Source organism: Taurulus bubalis, assembly GCF_910589615.1.
Source record: "Taurulus bubalis genome assembly, chromosome: 1".
Taxonomy (NCBI): domain Eukaryota; kingdom Metazoa; phylum Chordata; class Actinopteri; order Perciformes; family Cottidae; genus Taurulus; species Taurulus bubalis.
In genome coordinates this window covers 13,178,316-13,196,014 of record NC_136589.1, presented here as the reverse complement: position 1 = coordinate 13,196,014, position 17,699 = coordinate 13,178,316, and the positions used below count along the sequence as shown (strand labels likewise).

At 42.3% G+C, this 17,699-nt stretch overlaps 1 protein-coding gene across 2 annotated transcripts in view; it reads right to left on the bottom strand.

Moving 5' to 3' along the window:
• Positions 1–6,585: 6,585 nt before the first annotated feature.
• The window catches only part of LOC306744499 (guanine nucleotide-binding protein G(I)/G(S)/G(O) subunit gamma-2), a 117,540-nt gene continuing 106,426 nt past the window's right edge, over positions 6,586–17,699 (bottom strand). Inside the window, exons 3-5 of one of the 2 annotated variants that reach the window (XM_079227156.1) lie at positions 12,532–12,608; positions 8,704–8,822; positions 6,586–7,501 (exon numbers count right to left, since the gene is read on the bottom strand). In XM_079227156.1, the coding sequence (XP_079083282.1) occupies positions 7,373–7,501; positions 8,704–8,790 (216 nt within the window). In that variant the 5' untranslated portion in view covers positions 8,791–8,822; positions 12,532–12,608 and the 3' untranslated portion in view covers positions 6,586–7,372. The remainder of the gene's footprint in view (positions 7,502–8,703; positions 8,823–12,531; positions 12,609–17,699) is intronic. The other variant, XM_079227157.1, reaches the window with a different exon arrangement.

Here is a 17,699-nt window from a genome sequence, read left to right as displayed (position 1 = left end):
GAGCTGAGGCTTGAAACACTGATCCTCTGACTGAAAGTCAGATATTCTAACCACTGACCCACAGTCACATCATAACCCGCTCCCAATTTGTTTCGAGTTTTGATTTTGACCCCGCCAATATATCATAAAGATAGACACAATATTAATAAGTTAATAATTGATGTATTGGCGTCACAAACATAATTTATTCCATTTAAAGCTTCACACACCAAAGCCATGGTGTCGTTATGATCACTGTGCCTGTTTTACATCTATTGTCCACTTGGTGGCGCAGTAGAGCAAATGAAGCTCCATGAAGCTCCGGTACATGAGCGAACCAATTGGATGGAAAGCTTCAATGCTTCAGGAAGCTTCATCTCGCCATCACTATTTACAGGAACCTTTATTCTTTGATGAGCGCTTTGGATCATGAATGTTAATGTCAATACTAGTGGAAAGGAAATGTCGGCAGATTTTCAATTGTCCTTAAACATTCTCATAGAAGTGGTACAAATGCTGCTTTTAGTCAGATCGTGTAGAAACAGCTGGACATTGTTGGTAAGAAAAAAAATAGCCTTTTGATATTTAGAAATTGCACAACGCTAGAACAAATAGTTCCTTCTATTTTCCTTTGTGGATTTCTGGACTCGTCCTAAAACGTAGTTCCATCTGGTATTTAAACTACATGTTACAAGTGCAGTTCAGCACAGCAAAATGGTCAACTAAGGAAAATCCCAAATTCAGTATCTCAGAAAATTAGAATACTACTTAAGACCAATACAAAGAAAGGATTTTTAGAAATCTTGGCCAACTGAAAAGTATGAACATGAAATGTATGAGCATGTACAACACTCAATACTTAATTGGGGCTCCTTTTGCCTGAATTACTGCAGCAATGCGGCGTGGCATGGAATCAATCAGTGTGTGGCACTGCTCAGGTGCTATGAGAGCCCAGGTTGCTCCAATAGTGGCCTTCAGCTCTTCTGCATTGTTGGGTCTGGCATTTCGCATCATCCTCTTCACAGGTCAGGCGAGTTTGCTGGACAATTAAGAACAGGGATACCATGGTCCTTAAACCAGGTACTGGTTGCTTTGGCACTGTGTGCAGGTGCCAAGTCCTGTTGAAAAAATGAAATCTGCATAAAGTTGGTCAGCAGCAGGAAGCATGGAGTGCTCCAAAACTTCCTGGTATACGGCTGCATTGACCTTGGACCTCAGAAAACACAGTGGACCAACACCAGCAGATGAGATGGCACCCCAAACCATCACTGACGGTGGAAACTTTACACTGGACCTCAAGCAACGTGGATTGTGTGTCTCTCCTCTCTTCTTCCAGACTCTGGGACCCTGGAGGAACAGAGGAGAGACATCTTCTTTGTCCTCCCAGAGTGTAAAGTTAATAAACCTCTTGTAGACATGTGACGATTGCTAAATACAGTACATGTAATGATATAATAAAAAATTATGCACACGCGTGTCCCAATACAAACAGTAAATTTGTTGAGATGTTATAATCCGACCCTTCACACTCCTGCAAGCACCATGTCATCATGTACTAAAATGTCTGCAACCTTGCTTCGCATGGTGAAAAAAGAACAACATTAAAAAAGCACATAAATTACCTCTAAGGATTCCCCCATTCCTGTGGTAGGTGGGACTGGCTGCTCAATAAGATAGCAATCATCGACAAGGGGGGGTCACAGATTCACTAAATTATTACACTTTTGTCAAATAAAAGAAATGTTGTAAGAACAGCTTACAGTCAATGTGCCATTGCATCCTTTCACATGTAACGGCAACAGCTGTAAAGGCATTTGAATGCCACATGTAATGCAGTTTGACTGCGGCATCTTTGCGAACTCTGCTGAACTAAACGGAAGTGGTTCAGTGGGAAGATGCTCCTGTAGCAGAACCAAGAAGACAATCCATTGTTGGACGCCGATTTAAGGAGCCTTGTGGAGTACCCCTCAGAGTCAGTGGGAATTATTGACAGCTTGCCACGTCCGCTGCCACCCATTTTAAAATCGAAAGAGGAACAAAACAAGTGTCCTTCAAAACCTTGTAACCAGCCATACATTGATATCAGACAAGCTATAACTATGTCTTCTACAATGTGAGGATTGATATGAATAGCATTGTATAGTGGAATGTCACAAAACACATTACTGGGGCTTTGAATGTGAAAAACAAAAATGGAGATTGAGAAAAACGCTACCTGAAGCCTTGAAACCATGATTTTGTCTAGGGCTGCAACTAACAATTATTTTAAGAATCGATTAATCTGTTGATTATTTTTCGATTAATCGGATACAAAAAAAAGAAAAAAACATTGATGTATTCTGTGAGTCAGTCCGTCATGCTGTTGATGTCCTCCATGTAGTCCACACAGCACATCCCAGTCCGTTGACGCAAAGCAGTCCTGCAGGGCGTCATTAACCTCCTGAGGCCACCTCCTAACAGTCCTGGTCCTGAGGCCACCTCCTAACAGTCCTGGTCCTGAGGCCACCTCCTAACAGTCCTGGTCCTGAGGCCACCTCCTAACAGTCCTGGTCCTGAGGCCACCTCCTAACAGTCCTGGTCCTGAGGCCACCTCCTAACAGTCCTGGTCCTGAGGCCACCTCCTAACAGTCCTGGTGGTCACAGGCAGCCTCTGCAACAGAGGAACATACCTGGGTGTCAGCAGGACCCGGTCGTGACCCGGTCGTGATCAGACCTGTATGCATCCTTAGAGTTTGCATACAGTAGGTTCAGAGTGTTATTGTGGAGCAGTTGACATATTGTTGAGAAGTTGGCAGAGCTTTATCTAGTGTGGTTAAAGTCACCAGTGATAGTCAGAAAAGCAGCAGGTTGTTGACTCAGCAGTCCAGACTCAGTGGAGTGGATGGTGTCCACTGCTTCTTCAGCATTGTAATGGCACTATTTTATTGACATTCACAGGGCTCTCAAGTTTTTAAGACAGGTAAGAGTGACATATCCTCCTCCACCCTACCCCCCATATTATTATTAGCTTTATTTTCATTGGTTGCTGGATTATATTTCACACAGATACAACAGATACGTTTTTCTGATTGGCTATTCGTGTAGCCCATTTCTTTTTTTTTATTGGCAGGGGATTCGGGGTAGACGTGTTTGATTCCTCTATGGTGAGGGCAGCGCGACCAGGTCATGTTTGCGCGCTGCGGCACATTAAATAACCTAGAGTTTTTTTTCAGCGTGAGAAATACGATGTGTGGCGGGAGGGCGTGACTTAAGACCGAAATGCGTGACAGTCACACTCAATGCGTGACACTTGAGAGCCCTGCATTCAGAGCGGAGTGCTCAGGCGTGTTTAGTCCGCACTTGTCAATCACAGTCTCTATGTTATGCTAATGTTGAGCTAATAAAGTTAGCCGAAGATACAACGGTCTCCTAAACATATTCTACACAACACTACAAGCATCAGCTGATGGGGGCACGTAAAAGGAGACAACAATGGCGGACATGAACTCCCTTGCTAAATAATACGGACGCATCCCCACGGCTAGCAGTTCAACGTTCGGGCTACAGAAACGCTCCTTCAAACACACGGTCGGGACTGCACCTCTCGTTCACATACACTGCAGTCCCACCATCTCTCTTCTCACCACTCAAATTTAACGTCTCTGTCCGCCCGAACAGTCCTGAAGCCGGGCACCGACGCACTGTGGTCCGGAAAATCCGCGTGCAGCCATGTCTCCGTCGAACATCTCCGCGACTTATTGAATGGCGTAATAATAATCGCGCGACACAATGAATCGATAATGAAATGAGTTGCCAACTCTTTTAATAATCAAATTTTATCAATTCGTTGTTGCAGCCCTAATATTGTCATTAACTTTTTTTAAAATGGTGGACGGGCTCAAAGATTGGATGTGTACAGGATTAAAACTATCTTTTAGTCTTGTACTGCCAAATGTAGAGATAGTAAATTAAATGCATCACCTTCTCGTTGCCTGGCTCACCCAATCTTCATTATTAGGCATAGGTTGGGTGCTGGATCCCAGCCTGACGGGTGCGCTGACTGGTGCGCTGCTCTCTTGTGGTCATGGATAGCTCCCTCGCTAATAATTGCATTAAAGCACATGCTGCTACCTCAGCTTGAGAAGACAGACCCTGTCATAAGTCAGTTATTTTCACTAATTTTAACTTGGTTCTAAGATGTTACTTCGCAGAAGAACCAAATTAGCATGCAGAAACTGTAGGCAACACGAGCTAGCTAGCCAAGCTACAAGAATAAACCGACTAAGACGTTTTTTTAAATAATTATCGGAATTGTCTCCAATAACATAACTTATCAAAACGAATAATTCATGGTTCAAGAACATGTCATGACTTACAACAAGGGGGGCTACATTCATTATGTTTTACTTACACTTGAAGCGGGAGCGCCGCCGCTACCAGACGCCATTGTTTGACTTCTGACTTCACCGCCGTCAATTGCGTAACTGTTACACTGCCCCCCCCCCTTCTCCCCCTCGTCGGGAGGGGGGCAGTGTAACAGTGATTGGTAGAAAAATGAGGGAGACATCTGATTGGCCACAGATAGTCCTTGTTGAAAAAAACGCATTTACGGATCGGATCACGGCAGGGGAGTCTCAAAAGCCACTCGTAAATGTGAAGCTTTTCACAAAGAAATGCAGTGTAATCCACAAATACAGTGTGATCCACAAATGCAGAAATATATTTGTGATTTTTCTTTACATTTATATGAAATCATTGGAATGTATTTGTAAACCCTTCTGTGTGCATTTGTAAATCGAATATATTTGTGAATGTTCTGTGCGCATTTGTGAATCTTTCTATATGCATTTGCCATTAAATGAGACTAAACTAACCCCATATACACCCGGCGGAGCTCATAACAAGTGCCAGGCTCTGGGTCCATGACCTGGTCGACATGGCCCAGGCTATGGCCATCAGCGTCGCAAAAAAACAAACGCACAGTCGCTGGCTGTGGACTTGCCATGGCAGGACCGGGAAAAAGATTGAAAAAATAAAATAAAAAAGTTGCAGGCTGGGTCCAGGTATGGTCAGATCGTTCTGTTACGTGGTGATTTACGGAGAGGACCCAAGAGCCACAGCAACAGTTCAAAAATAATTTATTCTAAACAAAACACAAGGCTTCAAAAAACACTATTATCAAACCAAAAGGAGGCACACAGCAGAGCACGGGCAGGCAACACACAGTATGATCTGACAAGGGAACAGAAGACACACAGGGCTTAAGTACAAGGGGAAGGTGTGGGTGATTAGACACAGGAGGAAACAATCAGCAGACAATCAACAGACAGGATGCAGAGGAACAGAGGACACACGAGACAGGACTTCAGAATAAAGCAGGAACCCAGAAAACCCCAAACCGTGACAAGATGATCATTTTAATGTGGAGTCCCCATTGGAGGTGCATGAAGCAAAACAGTTCGACTTCCGAGTTTAGAATTCAGATATAAATACCCAAACCTTCCGCGTGTATGGGCTCACAGAGCATGCGCACTAGTGTTTTCCTTTCCTTGGCACTCAATTCAGCCTCGTTGGGCTCATTCACTTGAACGGAGGAAGGAAATTAACTCTGGATGCGACTAATTGTGCTTTTGACTCACCAACTAACTTTAATAACTAAAGTGAGGACTTGACATGTGTTCTCACTGGTAAGTTGATTCACCTTTAAAAAAAAAAAATATATAGTTACAGTTGAAGTCGTGGAGTAGTCACATTCAGTTAAATTTCATACTAAGTCACAGAGATATAGTTTCAAATCTGGCGGATATGGTTTCCACTTCCGCGTTTGAGCATCTAAACATAGACGTGTCTTCCGACGCGTGCAAAGCTTGAGTGTGAGTCAGAAGATGCCAAGCAAAGAGTCCTGAGCAAAGCTATATTGGAGGGGACTGACGGCGCAGCTTGCCTGAAGGATTCTCTAACAAGGAGCTAGCCGGAGCTAACGGGCCAGATAGCTGGCTACAGTGTTTCTGTGAGACTGAACGGTGAGTAATCAATTGTTGTCCCGATCACCGTTAACTTTCTTACAGTGAACTTAGTACGACAAGTAGTGGTGGACCTCCATTATGTGTTTGTAAGACCGTAACTAACGTTTGTTTGTTGACGATAGCTTCGTAGCGTTAGCACGTCACTAGATAGCGCCGTTTTGGATGTCTCTTCCGTGTCTACGACTGAACGGCGCATACTCAACTGTTGTCCCTATCACCGTTAACTTTCTTACAGTGAACTTATTATTTACAGTATGTTCTCTCAAATGCAAAAAGTGTATATAAATATGAAAATATTCAAACCAACCTTCCCCAATTCAATCCAAACATGTCATCTGCAGTTTAAATCTGTAATTAGTACCTGGATGTGATTTTTTTTTATTTATTTTTTTTAGCCTGCAATGCAATGTTTCCAGAGTTATTTATATGTGAGAGACGTCCTGCGTGAGTCCATATTGAATCATTCTTGTTTTTAATAAGTTTTGGCACTTCTAGATGGAGGACGCCCCTGTTTTATACAATCTCCACATGAATGGAAATAGAGAATACTTTTTGTCCATTTCATGCAATACTTGATGATACAAACACAAACATTCAGAACTCACAGCACAGCACAGTTTACTTGCTAGTCATTTTATACAAACAGTAGAAAGAGGGATTTGTATCTGAAGGAGACAAATTGCATCACATTTGCCAGATAGATGTTGATACACAGAGACTTGATATTAAGACAGCTATTCGTAAAGAAGAATCACAAGAGTTGAATGTTTCAAACATCCTCTTAAAAAGCTTTCACTAACCTGTTGGTGTAAAAACAAAACATGAAAAAGTAAAAAGCTGTTCCACATACAGTTATAGACAGATATCTAGGTGATTGGTAAAGTTGAAATAAACAAACAACAACTTAAAAAAGAAAAAAAATCCATAATCGGGTGGCATTTAGTGGCAGGCGTATTTGGGTTTGCTGTCCTACGTCACACACCCGCCCACAAACCATTTAACAGAACATTTGGAAGTCCCAAAAAGAACTACAAATATTTTTTATTTTCTTTTTATCTATTTTTGTTTTGTACACATCACAACCTGAAGACTTGGTAGGTTGACTGGTTGTCCATCCCGCCTCTGGGTTATCATCACACTCATCGTCATCATCATCTTTTTCCTCGTCATCTAAAAGCACAGACCCCTTCAACATACTGCAACACCCCTTTAAAAATCACAAGCAGAACCCCTTTAATAAACTCTGTGGGTTTTTAATTTTCACACTTTTTAGGCCGACCGACAAAAGAGGGGGGGGGGGGGCCCTCCTACTAGAAGATTTCTACGTATTTTGAACGTCCATGTTCAAAGTCCCACACCGAGCAGACTGCTGAAGGGCCGTGCCGAGTTTACAGGATGGCACAGAAGAACTTCTTCTCTCTGAACGGGTTCTCTGACGCCGGCACCGGCGATAACAGAGGGTCCTCTTTGGCATGGGCTTCGCAGTAGGACATTAGGTCTGCCGCTGCTTTTGACACCTGGATTCAAACAGACGGTATACAAAGATAAAGTTAAAGGGAGTTCACGTTGCAGCTCAGCTGAGGAGCACGCCTTTAACGTTGACATTTGGTTCATGAAAAGATGCCTGCTTCTTTCTGCATGGCGATGAGGTTGGCGGGTGTAGTTTGGTAGAAGGAAAACAGATCCTAAATATATATTTATATATATTTTTGTTCATGGGGTGAAATGTCCTTATTTAAGAAGAGGGTCATCACTTTCTTTCCCAGAGTTGGATCAGAACATACTACTCTCGTGTCTGTACGTTAGATATGTAGCTAGAGCCAGTAGCCAGTTAGCTTAGCTTAGCATAAAAACAGATTCCCCCTTAAAACAGCTGATAGTTGGTTTGACACACTGCTTTTGTACAGGTTAAACAAAAGAGATGTAACATGTCTATTAGTGGGTTTTATCAGATTAGGCAGATTTTTTTATATCATCAGGCGGGTTCAGGCTTGCTGTTTTCAATCTGCATGCTGGCTCCAGCTACATATGTGAGAGTGATATTACATTTAGCTTTAGCTTACATGTTTGCCCTATACACCGCAACGGGGAGCAATTAGGGGTTAAGTGTCTTGCACAAGGACACAACGACCTGAACTAGCAGAGGCGGGGTTCGAACCACAGACCCTCTGATTAAAAGAGAGGCATGCTAACCACTGAGCCACAGTCGCCTTCAACCTTCTCATCTAACTTTGCAAGAAAGTGCAGATTAAATGTTTCCCAATGAATCAAACTAGTCATTTGTGTATGGATCTAGAGCTAGGGGAGTGTTAGCCTAGCTTAGCATAACTATTAGAAGCGCTTACCACCACAAACTGTCAACTTTGACATTTCTGTTTGCAAACACGTGAAAAATACAATAAAATACTGTTAAGTGAACTTCAGATTTATTAACAGGTGGCATTTTTTTAAACTATTTTGGACAGAGCTGTTGCCCTCTTGCTTTCAGACTTTAGACACAATGTACATTTCACTCTATAAATCAACAGTGATAAATGTTAACCATTATACATGTAGTACTTCATGTAGTATCTCAGAAGTTAGAAGTATATGCATTTTGCAATTAGCTTAAACAGAAACCAATGTCTGCCTGGACGATGGGAAATTGTGTGAAATGCTTGCAACTGACTCAAACCTACAATCATTTGTATTTATTTATTGATGACACGTGTGTGCTCACCTTTATCCTGTCGATGTTGGCCTCCATCTTCAGCTGCTCCACCAGCTTCCTGGCTTGTGCGATGCTGGCCGTGTTATTGCTTGCCATGGCCGCTGTCGGTCAAGTTTCGTGTACTCTGCCTACGAAGAGGAGAAAGAGATATATTTAAAAAAAAATACACAACATTGTAGGTCGTCCACCGTTTGCCACTGATGAAGACCAGCGCCATAATATAGCAGCCCTGCACAGAGGAGTGCTAGCAGCAGATAACCCTGTTGATTATCACACGCCTGTGAACGCACACACGCACGCACACACAGAAGCACACAGAAGCATATTATTTATGGTGTCAGTTGCTAGGCAGCCCATGACAGTGAGGGGGAGGAGTATGGGGGCAGTTCTTTGTACAGCACCCATATTTAAAATAGATAAACAGATAATAATGAATGGTTCCAACAGTAGAAAAAAAAACATGAACTTTGGACTGATAATGCTGGTTTTCTAAAAGGTGCAAGATCTAAGATTTTGAGTATTTAAATTGCAAAAAAATATATATATATATTTAATATGTATTAAACTATATATATATATATATATATATATATATATATATATTACATCACGGTTAGATATCGTGTTATTATCAGTACTTCATTTGTCTTATTGTTCTGAGTGTTAAATACAGGTCCCTTACGCCTTCTCATACGTCTCAACACCTCCCTCTGCATCATGTAACGGACGATAAATCAACAGATTGCATTCTGAGGTAAGAAAGGTCACCTCGCAGCAATGCTGTATTTGCATTTCTGTTTCTGTAATGTACTGGGAAACTGTCTGTTCTACAGCGGTGGAATATTTTCTCAAGAATTGTACAATTGTATTGTCCACTACATAGATTTTGAAGCTTTAGCTAATGTGCAGATTTCGATTATTAATACAAAATACAGTGACCTAAAATATGATGATTTACCCGGCAGAATATGAAGAAGCTTTACCAGCTGCAACTAAAGTGATGTACACCTAAACGCATTAATAATTATAATCAAATAATATACACATCTTTTTTAAATGAGCCATTTTGTAGAAATATTTCAATGCTAATACTTGTTAATAACTGTTTGCATCCTCATCAAACAGTAAGTTCCTTGTGATCTGCACGTGTCTGCATTTCTTTCCCAATCTATTCCGGGTTGTCACCTGTCTGTATCGGTACACAGTTTCAGCCCCGTGTCCTCAGATGCTCCTGTGTCCTTTATCACCTCTTTGATTAAATGGATCCTGCCGTGGGCGCTCTATAACGGCAGCCTCCTTAGCGTGTGATCAATCTCCCCCTCCGTCATGCGTCTGTGTGCACTGTGGTATGACTCAGTGTGGGGTTAAGACTGATCTCAGCAAGGTGCTGGAGCTCACCATGAATATTGATGGTACACAGTGGCACACCTGCTCATCGGGCCAACTGCTGCGTTCACACCTGAACCCCGATGACCTCATCACCAATTAAAACCAGCACAGGGGTCACTGGTTACAGTTGTTTCTCGTCATACTTTAATTTATTAGTGTTTGACTAGAGTGTCTGTAAACAAATGTACCAGGGGAAGTAATAACATATCTGTTCTTTTCCCCTCTAAAGTAAATTTGATTAATATCTGGAGCAGTTATTAATTTGATTGTTTTTTTTTATTAATTGTGCCCTCCATAAAATATCAGTAAATTAGATGAAAATGGCAAGATCACTTGGAGGGGATTTCTTCACGTTACTGTGGGAACCGCTCGTAGTTTTAAAATAATGTTTAAGAGAAATTCTACGGTATTTACTTAATTCACATATTGTTAGGACTGATTTCCTCCAAATTTGTCTGGAAATTCTCAATTTATCAACCTGCAGCAGACAGTATAAACAGTGTAACATAAATATTCTGTTTTACATTCACCGCTGCTGAGGGATCCTGGATGTTCTCACTCTGAGGGTGTTTAAATCGTATTGATATGATATTGTTTCAACACTCGGGGGAAACGTCAAAACAGGCCAGTGTAAATCCCCAGACTATTGATAGGAAGAGATATCACTCTTTAAGGTTTCTGGGATGTCTAAGCCGGTGTTTTTCAACCTTTTTTGAGCCGCAGCACATTTTTTACAATAAAAAAATCAAACCAAAAAAAAAAGTTACAAAATGTCACATTGTAGCATAATACAGTGCTTTGCAGGCAGGTAGTATTATTGTCTCTGCCACAATATGTGGCCTTTTTGATTTGGCCACCAGTTAAGCTACTGAGTAAGCTAGCTTTGAGAGCTTTGGGACCATGGTGCTGTTTACTAGGTTTTCCCCACACACCAACCACAACGGAATCGGTGCAGTCGAATCCCCGGTGAAAGTTAATCCAAATGAAAGATAACTTTCACTGTACTGCCTCGAACTCACAGTTTTTTTCTTTATTTTTACCACCACTCGTACCAGGCTTTTCATCTGGATTAGACGGTTGCCCAGGGCCCAGTTCAGAGTCTGCATTTTATATATATATATATATATATATATATATATATATATATATATTATCGCTGTTCTTCACCACAACCTCTCCCGCGCATCATTTAATTCTACTATCTTAAATTCACAAGGTAATTATTGCGTTTCCTATTGTATTTAATTACTAGGACAGCCACTATATTGCAGGCTCAGACGCTCAACAATGGCAAATTATTTGCGGCAACTAAATAATATTTTTTTGGACCGATTAAGTGAAATTGAGCATTTTCCCACTGGTGCCCTGGCACAGTGGTTGAAAATCACTGGTATAAGCTATAGGGCTCTGTTATTTACAAAAACTTTATCAGACACTGTGACACAATAGCCTAGTGTGAGTGGAATTGACAGACAGAGAGATGATTTTCTAAATAAATACAATAAAAGCAAATGTGTCTTCCGGGGCTGGAAGACGAAGGAAAGAAACATACAATTTTGATTGTTCTAACTCTGATGACTTTGGAGAGTTGACCCAGAACCTTTCTACACCTGATAAACTCCTTTGAGATGAAAGACTTGTGATCATTCATGAGAGACTTCAAACTTCTTTTCTAAACACTGCTTAATGTCAAATACTCCACAGCTATACAAGCCGCTCTGTGAGGCTGTACTTTGCATTGCCATTCCCAGAACTGCTATGGCTAAACCAAAAAATCAGGGATTTAAACAAATGTGTAGCATCTAAACTACGCCTACATTCATTGAGTGTTAGGTTCACTTATATTATCACTTGGCTGTGCAAAATATGTGAAAAAGCAGAATACAAAAGACGATATAAGCTATCCAGCAGAGCTGTTGCTGTGTATACAAAGAAATGTTCCTGCTTATTGTCACTCGAGCGTTCAAAAATGCCACACTGACATTTTCATACATAGAGGGGGAGGGGTGATGGTGGTGTGTAGAGGATGTCCATGTACATGTGAATCCAGGAGGAATAGCTGCTTCCTTACAGGCAACTAAACGTGTTTAAAGAACACTAAAGAGAGGATAGTTTCCTGTCTTTTTCTCTTTTAGTGTTGTGTTTTAGGACATAATTCCACTGCTTCTACTCTCCTCTTCTGTATTTCATGAAACCTCTTGTGCTTCCTTCCTTCCTTCCTTCCTATCTGTCAGATGCCCGAAATACCACCCTGAAATGTTGCACATGGTGATAGCGGTGACATCCTAACATGGGCGCTGGTATATGAAACATTCAGACAGCCGCAGGCCTTTAACTGCTGTCGACACCCTTCTGGGAAAGTTGAAACACCACTCGTGCTGTAATATCAGGAAACTGGCTGATGTTAACATGCTACAGGGCCTCCTCCTCTCGCTCGTCTTGACTTACTTTGTCTGCGTACTCCTCCGCACTCGGCCCCGGTGTCTGTCTGCTGTTCAGTCAGCACTTTGTGTCCGCCCAGCTCTCTGCAAATAGATAAAGGGAGATTGAAGAGAAGAATGAGCGGCAGAGGCCGAACCGCCGCTCGCTTCTATTCCTGCATTCCTGATAAATTACGCCGAGTCTTGTGTCCCCTGATCACTGCGTGTCAGAATGTCACAGCTCGCTCTCAAACTCTCGCTGAGAAGAAACACCACAACGAACTAACGAAGGAGACGCAAGCGAAAGATCATTGGCGGGACAAATAAGGAATAGTTTAACATGTTGGGAGATGTGCTTTTTTGCCAAGAGTTAGAAGATCCTTTCTTTTCTTATTAAAATACACTTTCCACTTTTAATTTATAATATTTACTTGTTTTAAAGTACTGTTGTTCTACACCTTTCACCTTTCAGGAAGTCATCGCTCTCGTCTCGTCTGAGAAATAGTATTTACACTTTGTTGTGCATTTTTGATTTTTGTACAGATTAACCAAATGAGATACAACAGTGAGCTCATCTTTAGACCTTTGGATCGAGCCAGGCAAACTGACTCCAGTCCTCACACTAAGCTAACCAAACAAATTATTGTATTTTCCCAAAATATATACGACTATTTTTTTATGTTGAGCTTCTGCTGGTGCTGGCCCATTCACCGCTCCTCCTCTTCCTCAACATCTTCCCCTTTCTCTCTCTTTCTCTGGTCCAATAGATTAATTTATCTCTGACTCTGGAGCTCAGTTTTAGCTGCTTCTGATAAATGGGCCAATTACGCTGGATGAGCAGATCTGCAGAGGAAGGGAATTCCACCCATCGTAAATCATTGCAGCGAGCAGCGTTAAAGCAACGTTATACAGTAAGGCATCCAATAACAAAATACCTTGCCAACAGCAGCCAAAACCCCTGAGACAAAGTGTTTTTAGCAACGTTGAAACTGCTTAGAGTTTTAAAAACAAAGCAAAGAAGAGCAGGATATCTTACTGTACTGTACTGTCACGCCTCCTGATTCACTGGAGCCATTCATCTGCACTACTAGCTGTATATTCACTTCATCAGCACACTGATTTAAAAGCATATATTGTTTTTTTCCTACATTTTTTCACCAAAAGATGCCAAAGTTCTTAAATGTGAAATTTCTAAAATCAAATAAAAACTGACAATTTTCAATTAATGGTGCTAATAATTCACATTTTGGTCAGCACTAAAAATGTATTGAGGCTTAATACCCTGCATTCGATCTGAGGCTGTAAAAGTTGACTTTGGCCGGAGGAACTAGAGACAAATTCCTTCATTAATTATGATCTCAGTACCCAATATATAAGGTTTTGTAGTGGCCGGCTATGGCCAGGTGAGGGCGGCCTGATATATGATGTTGTGATATACGTGTGAGAAGAAGTACTATTAAAGTTGTCGAGTTGCATCCTGATGGTTGTGTCCTTGAGTACCGAGTATATAGGCACAATACATGGTGTCCGAAGCTTATAACCCGCGACAGACAGAGTCTAGTGGTACAGACAACTAGTCGGAGTAGTTTGACGGTGTGGAGAGAAAAGACAGTGACGTGTGGAGCTAGAGAGAAAGTTTGACGGTGAAAGCTAACAACAAGCTAGCGGAAGCTACTAGCGCACAGCATGGATCACATCTTTACCATCCCACCACCGGGACCTTTCGACTTCGAGCCAAGTTCGAGGCCCGCATGGATAAAAAGATTTGAACGCTTCAGGCTTGCTTCTGGATTGAAAGAAAAAGACCAAGCTTACCAGGTGAAATCTCTCATTTACACAATGGGTGATAAGGCTGACGATATTCTGAGCGCACTGCAGTTGGATGAGGATAAACAAGATGACTATGACGGGGTAAAAAATGCTTTTCATGGACATTTTGTAGGAGTGCATAATGTGATTTTTGAACAAGCCAAGTTTAATAAACGAAGTCAGGAAGTTGGCGAATCTGCAGAGAACTTCATCACAGCAGTGCACAAGCTAGCTGAACATTGCAAATATGGCGCCTTGCGTGAAGAGATGATCCGAGACAGGATTGTTGTTGGCAGCTCAACCCAAAATTGGATTTAGCGACAGCCATAGTTCAAGTGAGGCAGCACGAAAAGGTGAAAAAGCAGCAAGTTGTTCTCCGGGCAGCCGATTCACCGGAGCAAATGGATGCAGTGGCTTACAACAGTAAGAGACAGGTTTATAGGAAAAACTCTGCTCAACGCGTAAGCCATTTTCAGCCTCAGCCTGCCTCAACCAACCCAAAACAGTGTGGGAAGTGTGGCAGAACCCCTACACATGCATGGACTGAATGCCCAGCAAAAGATGTTGAATGTAGAACATGTCAAAAGAGGGGACACTTTGCATCTGTGTGCAGATCATCCCAAAAGCTAGAATCCATTGAGGGGGATTATGTGACGGCTTATTTGGGAGCTATTGACCATCCACAGGTGTCTACATGGACTGAAATGCTTACCATTAATGGTGGCCCGATGTGCTTTAAAGTGGACATGGGGGCATCTGTGACTGCCATCCCAGAAACAGAATACACGCAAGAGAAATACGGCAGTTACGCGGTGACACGCAGACCTCTGCTGGGCCCCGCCAGTCAACCTCTGGAGGTCAAAGGACAAGTGCATGCTGTCATTCAGAGAGGCGACAGAAAGATTGAGGAGGAGGTGTTCATCGTGAAAGACCTGACGACACCCTTATTGGGCCTGTCAGCTATTCGCAGACTGCAGATGATTCCTCAGCTCCATAGCATAGACAATGCAGAGACACACTTCCGCTCAACCTACGCAGATGTCTTTACAGGGCTAGGTAGGCTTAAAGGTGAATTTAAAATTAAGCTGAAAGACAATGCACAATGATCAATGATTGACTTTGTAGTCGTATCATCTGATCTGCGGCCGTATGTCTTGGACACTCGGGTGAAGAGAGGAGCAGAGCTGTCAACTGATCACCACCTGGTGGTGAGTTGGATCAGATGGCGGGGGAGTCGGCTAGAAAGACCTGGCAAGCCCAAACGTGTAGTGAGGGTGAACTGGGAACGTCTGGCGGAGGATCCTGTCCGGGAGGTCTTCAACTCCCACCTCCGGAAGAACTTCTCACAAATCCCGAGGGAGGCTGGGGACATGGAACCCGAGTGGACCATGTTCAATGCCTCTATTGTGGACGCGGCTGCTCGGAGCTGTGGCCAGAAGGTCATCGGTGCCTGTCGTGGCGGCAACCCAAGAACCCGGTGGTGGACACCGGGGGTAAGGGAACTGCCCAAAATGTGTGCTAATTGTCAGTCATTTTGCATTGGGCCTTGCTCTAACTGTCAAAAATGTTCCACGGTGTCTTTGTTTTTTGACAAATGGGGCACCGTGACAAATGGAACAAATTAACATGGTGTCAAATGGGAACAAAACTGGCAGATGGGCAAATAAATGACGATTGGGGAGTGAAGGTGTGTTGAACTACAAAATCCTGCGGAGGGCGATAACTTACAAATAATTGATTCTGTGACAGATAGGAACGATACTGACAATGTGACTAAATTATTTTTGTTTCATGCAAATGTGGGAGTGCATTGTGACGTTTAGGGCCATTTGTGACAAATGGAACAAAGATTCCTCAAATCATCTGAAAGTCCGTGAAAGTCCTTGAATGACCTTGAATGACCTTGAAAAGCTTGAAAAGGTTGGAAATTTGCTATTATTCCAAACTAATATTTTAAATCAGCTACGGTGGACAACAGAGGACTCTCTTCAAGGATCTGTTGGTTTTAGCTAGCTAGCATGCTGCTACCGGAAGTTAGCTTTCTAGAGGGTCTACAGACTTGTGCTTTCAGTATGTCATTTAGGGCATCCAGGACAATGGTTCCACCAAGTTTCAAGCACTTTGGAACTTTTTCTAAGGGAGCTTTTGACCTTTGAATGTGTGAATTTGGGCGTTTTTGGGGTTTTTAAACCACTCCTACGCAGCGATGCTAAGGGCTAGCGTGGTATAAATGACATGGTTGGGCCCCATTTGGGAGTGGCTACAACGTGAAAAAGAAAGCTAAGCTCTGACATGTTTAGAAAAAAATGACCTTCAAACTGAGCAATATCAACCCCACGACCTCATTGTAGGCCCCTTGCAGAGTGTCTGTGCAAAATCTGGAGTCTTTAGAACTAATCTGTGATGTATTATGACCATTCTTAAAATTGACTGTCGATGGGAGCATTTCTGACGATTGAGCACATTTTGAGTAAGGAATCGAGAATCCTTGTAATTCAAAAATGACAATTCGACTACATTAACATGGGCAAAATAGTTAGTCTAATTGTCACATGCGCTAATGGTTTTAGCTAGCTAGCATGCTGCTACCGGAAGTTAGCTTTCTAGAGGGTCACAAAAATCACTTTTTTGCAAAAAAGTAGAGTACGGTGGACAACAGAGGACGCTCTACTAGGGCCAGTTGGTTTCAAGTAGCTAGCATGTTGCTACCGGAAGTTAGCTTTCTAGAGGGTCTAGAGACTTGTGCTTTTAGAATCCTATTCAGGGCTTCCAGGACAATGGACTCATCCAGTTTCAAGCACTTTCAATCTTTCCCTGAGGAGATATGAACCTTTGAAAGAGTGAAATTGGTGTTTTTCGGGGTTCTTTAAGCCACTCCCACGCAGCGTTGCTAAGGGTTACGGAGCCACATCCGGCATGGTTGGACTCCATTTGGGAGTGGCTACAACCTCAAAAAGAAAGCTAAGCTCTAGCACGTTCAGAACAAAAAAAGCCCCGATCGGCCCAGACTCTTCAGGTGGTCTCAGGTTCGCTAAGTCCAAGACCCTCTCCAAATCCTGAATTTTATGCTGCCAATTAAGACTTTTGCTTGTTTTTAAGGGGATTTCACCCCATGATCTCATTGTAGGCCCTCTCCTGAGTGTCTGTGAGAAAAATGGGAGCTTAGATATTAATATTTAGTGGATTATGGCCATTTTTGCACTTGTCAAAAAAGATCAAAGGGCAACGTCGTTAGGGTCGGGTTCGGGCCCTTTACTTGCAGCTTTTGGCCCCAGATTTGAGATTCTGTATGTTGAGAAGCCCCTCTTTGAATAGGAAAAGAATGCACATCTCTAAGTGGTTTTAAAGTAATTAATTTGAATTAAAAGACTTTTTCAAGATTTTGCC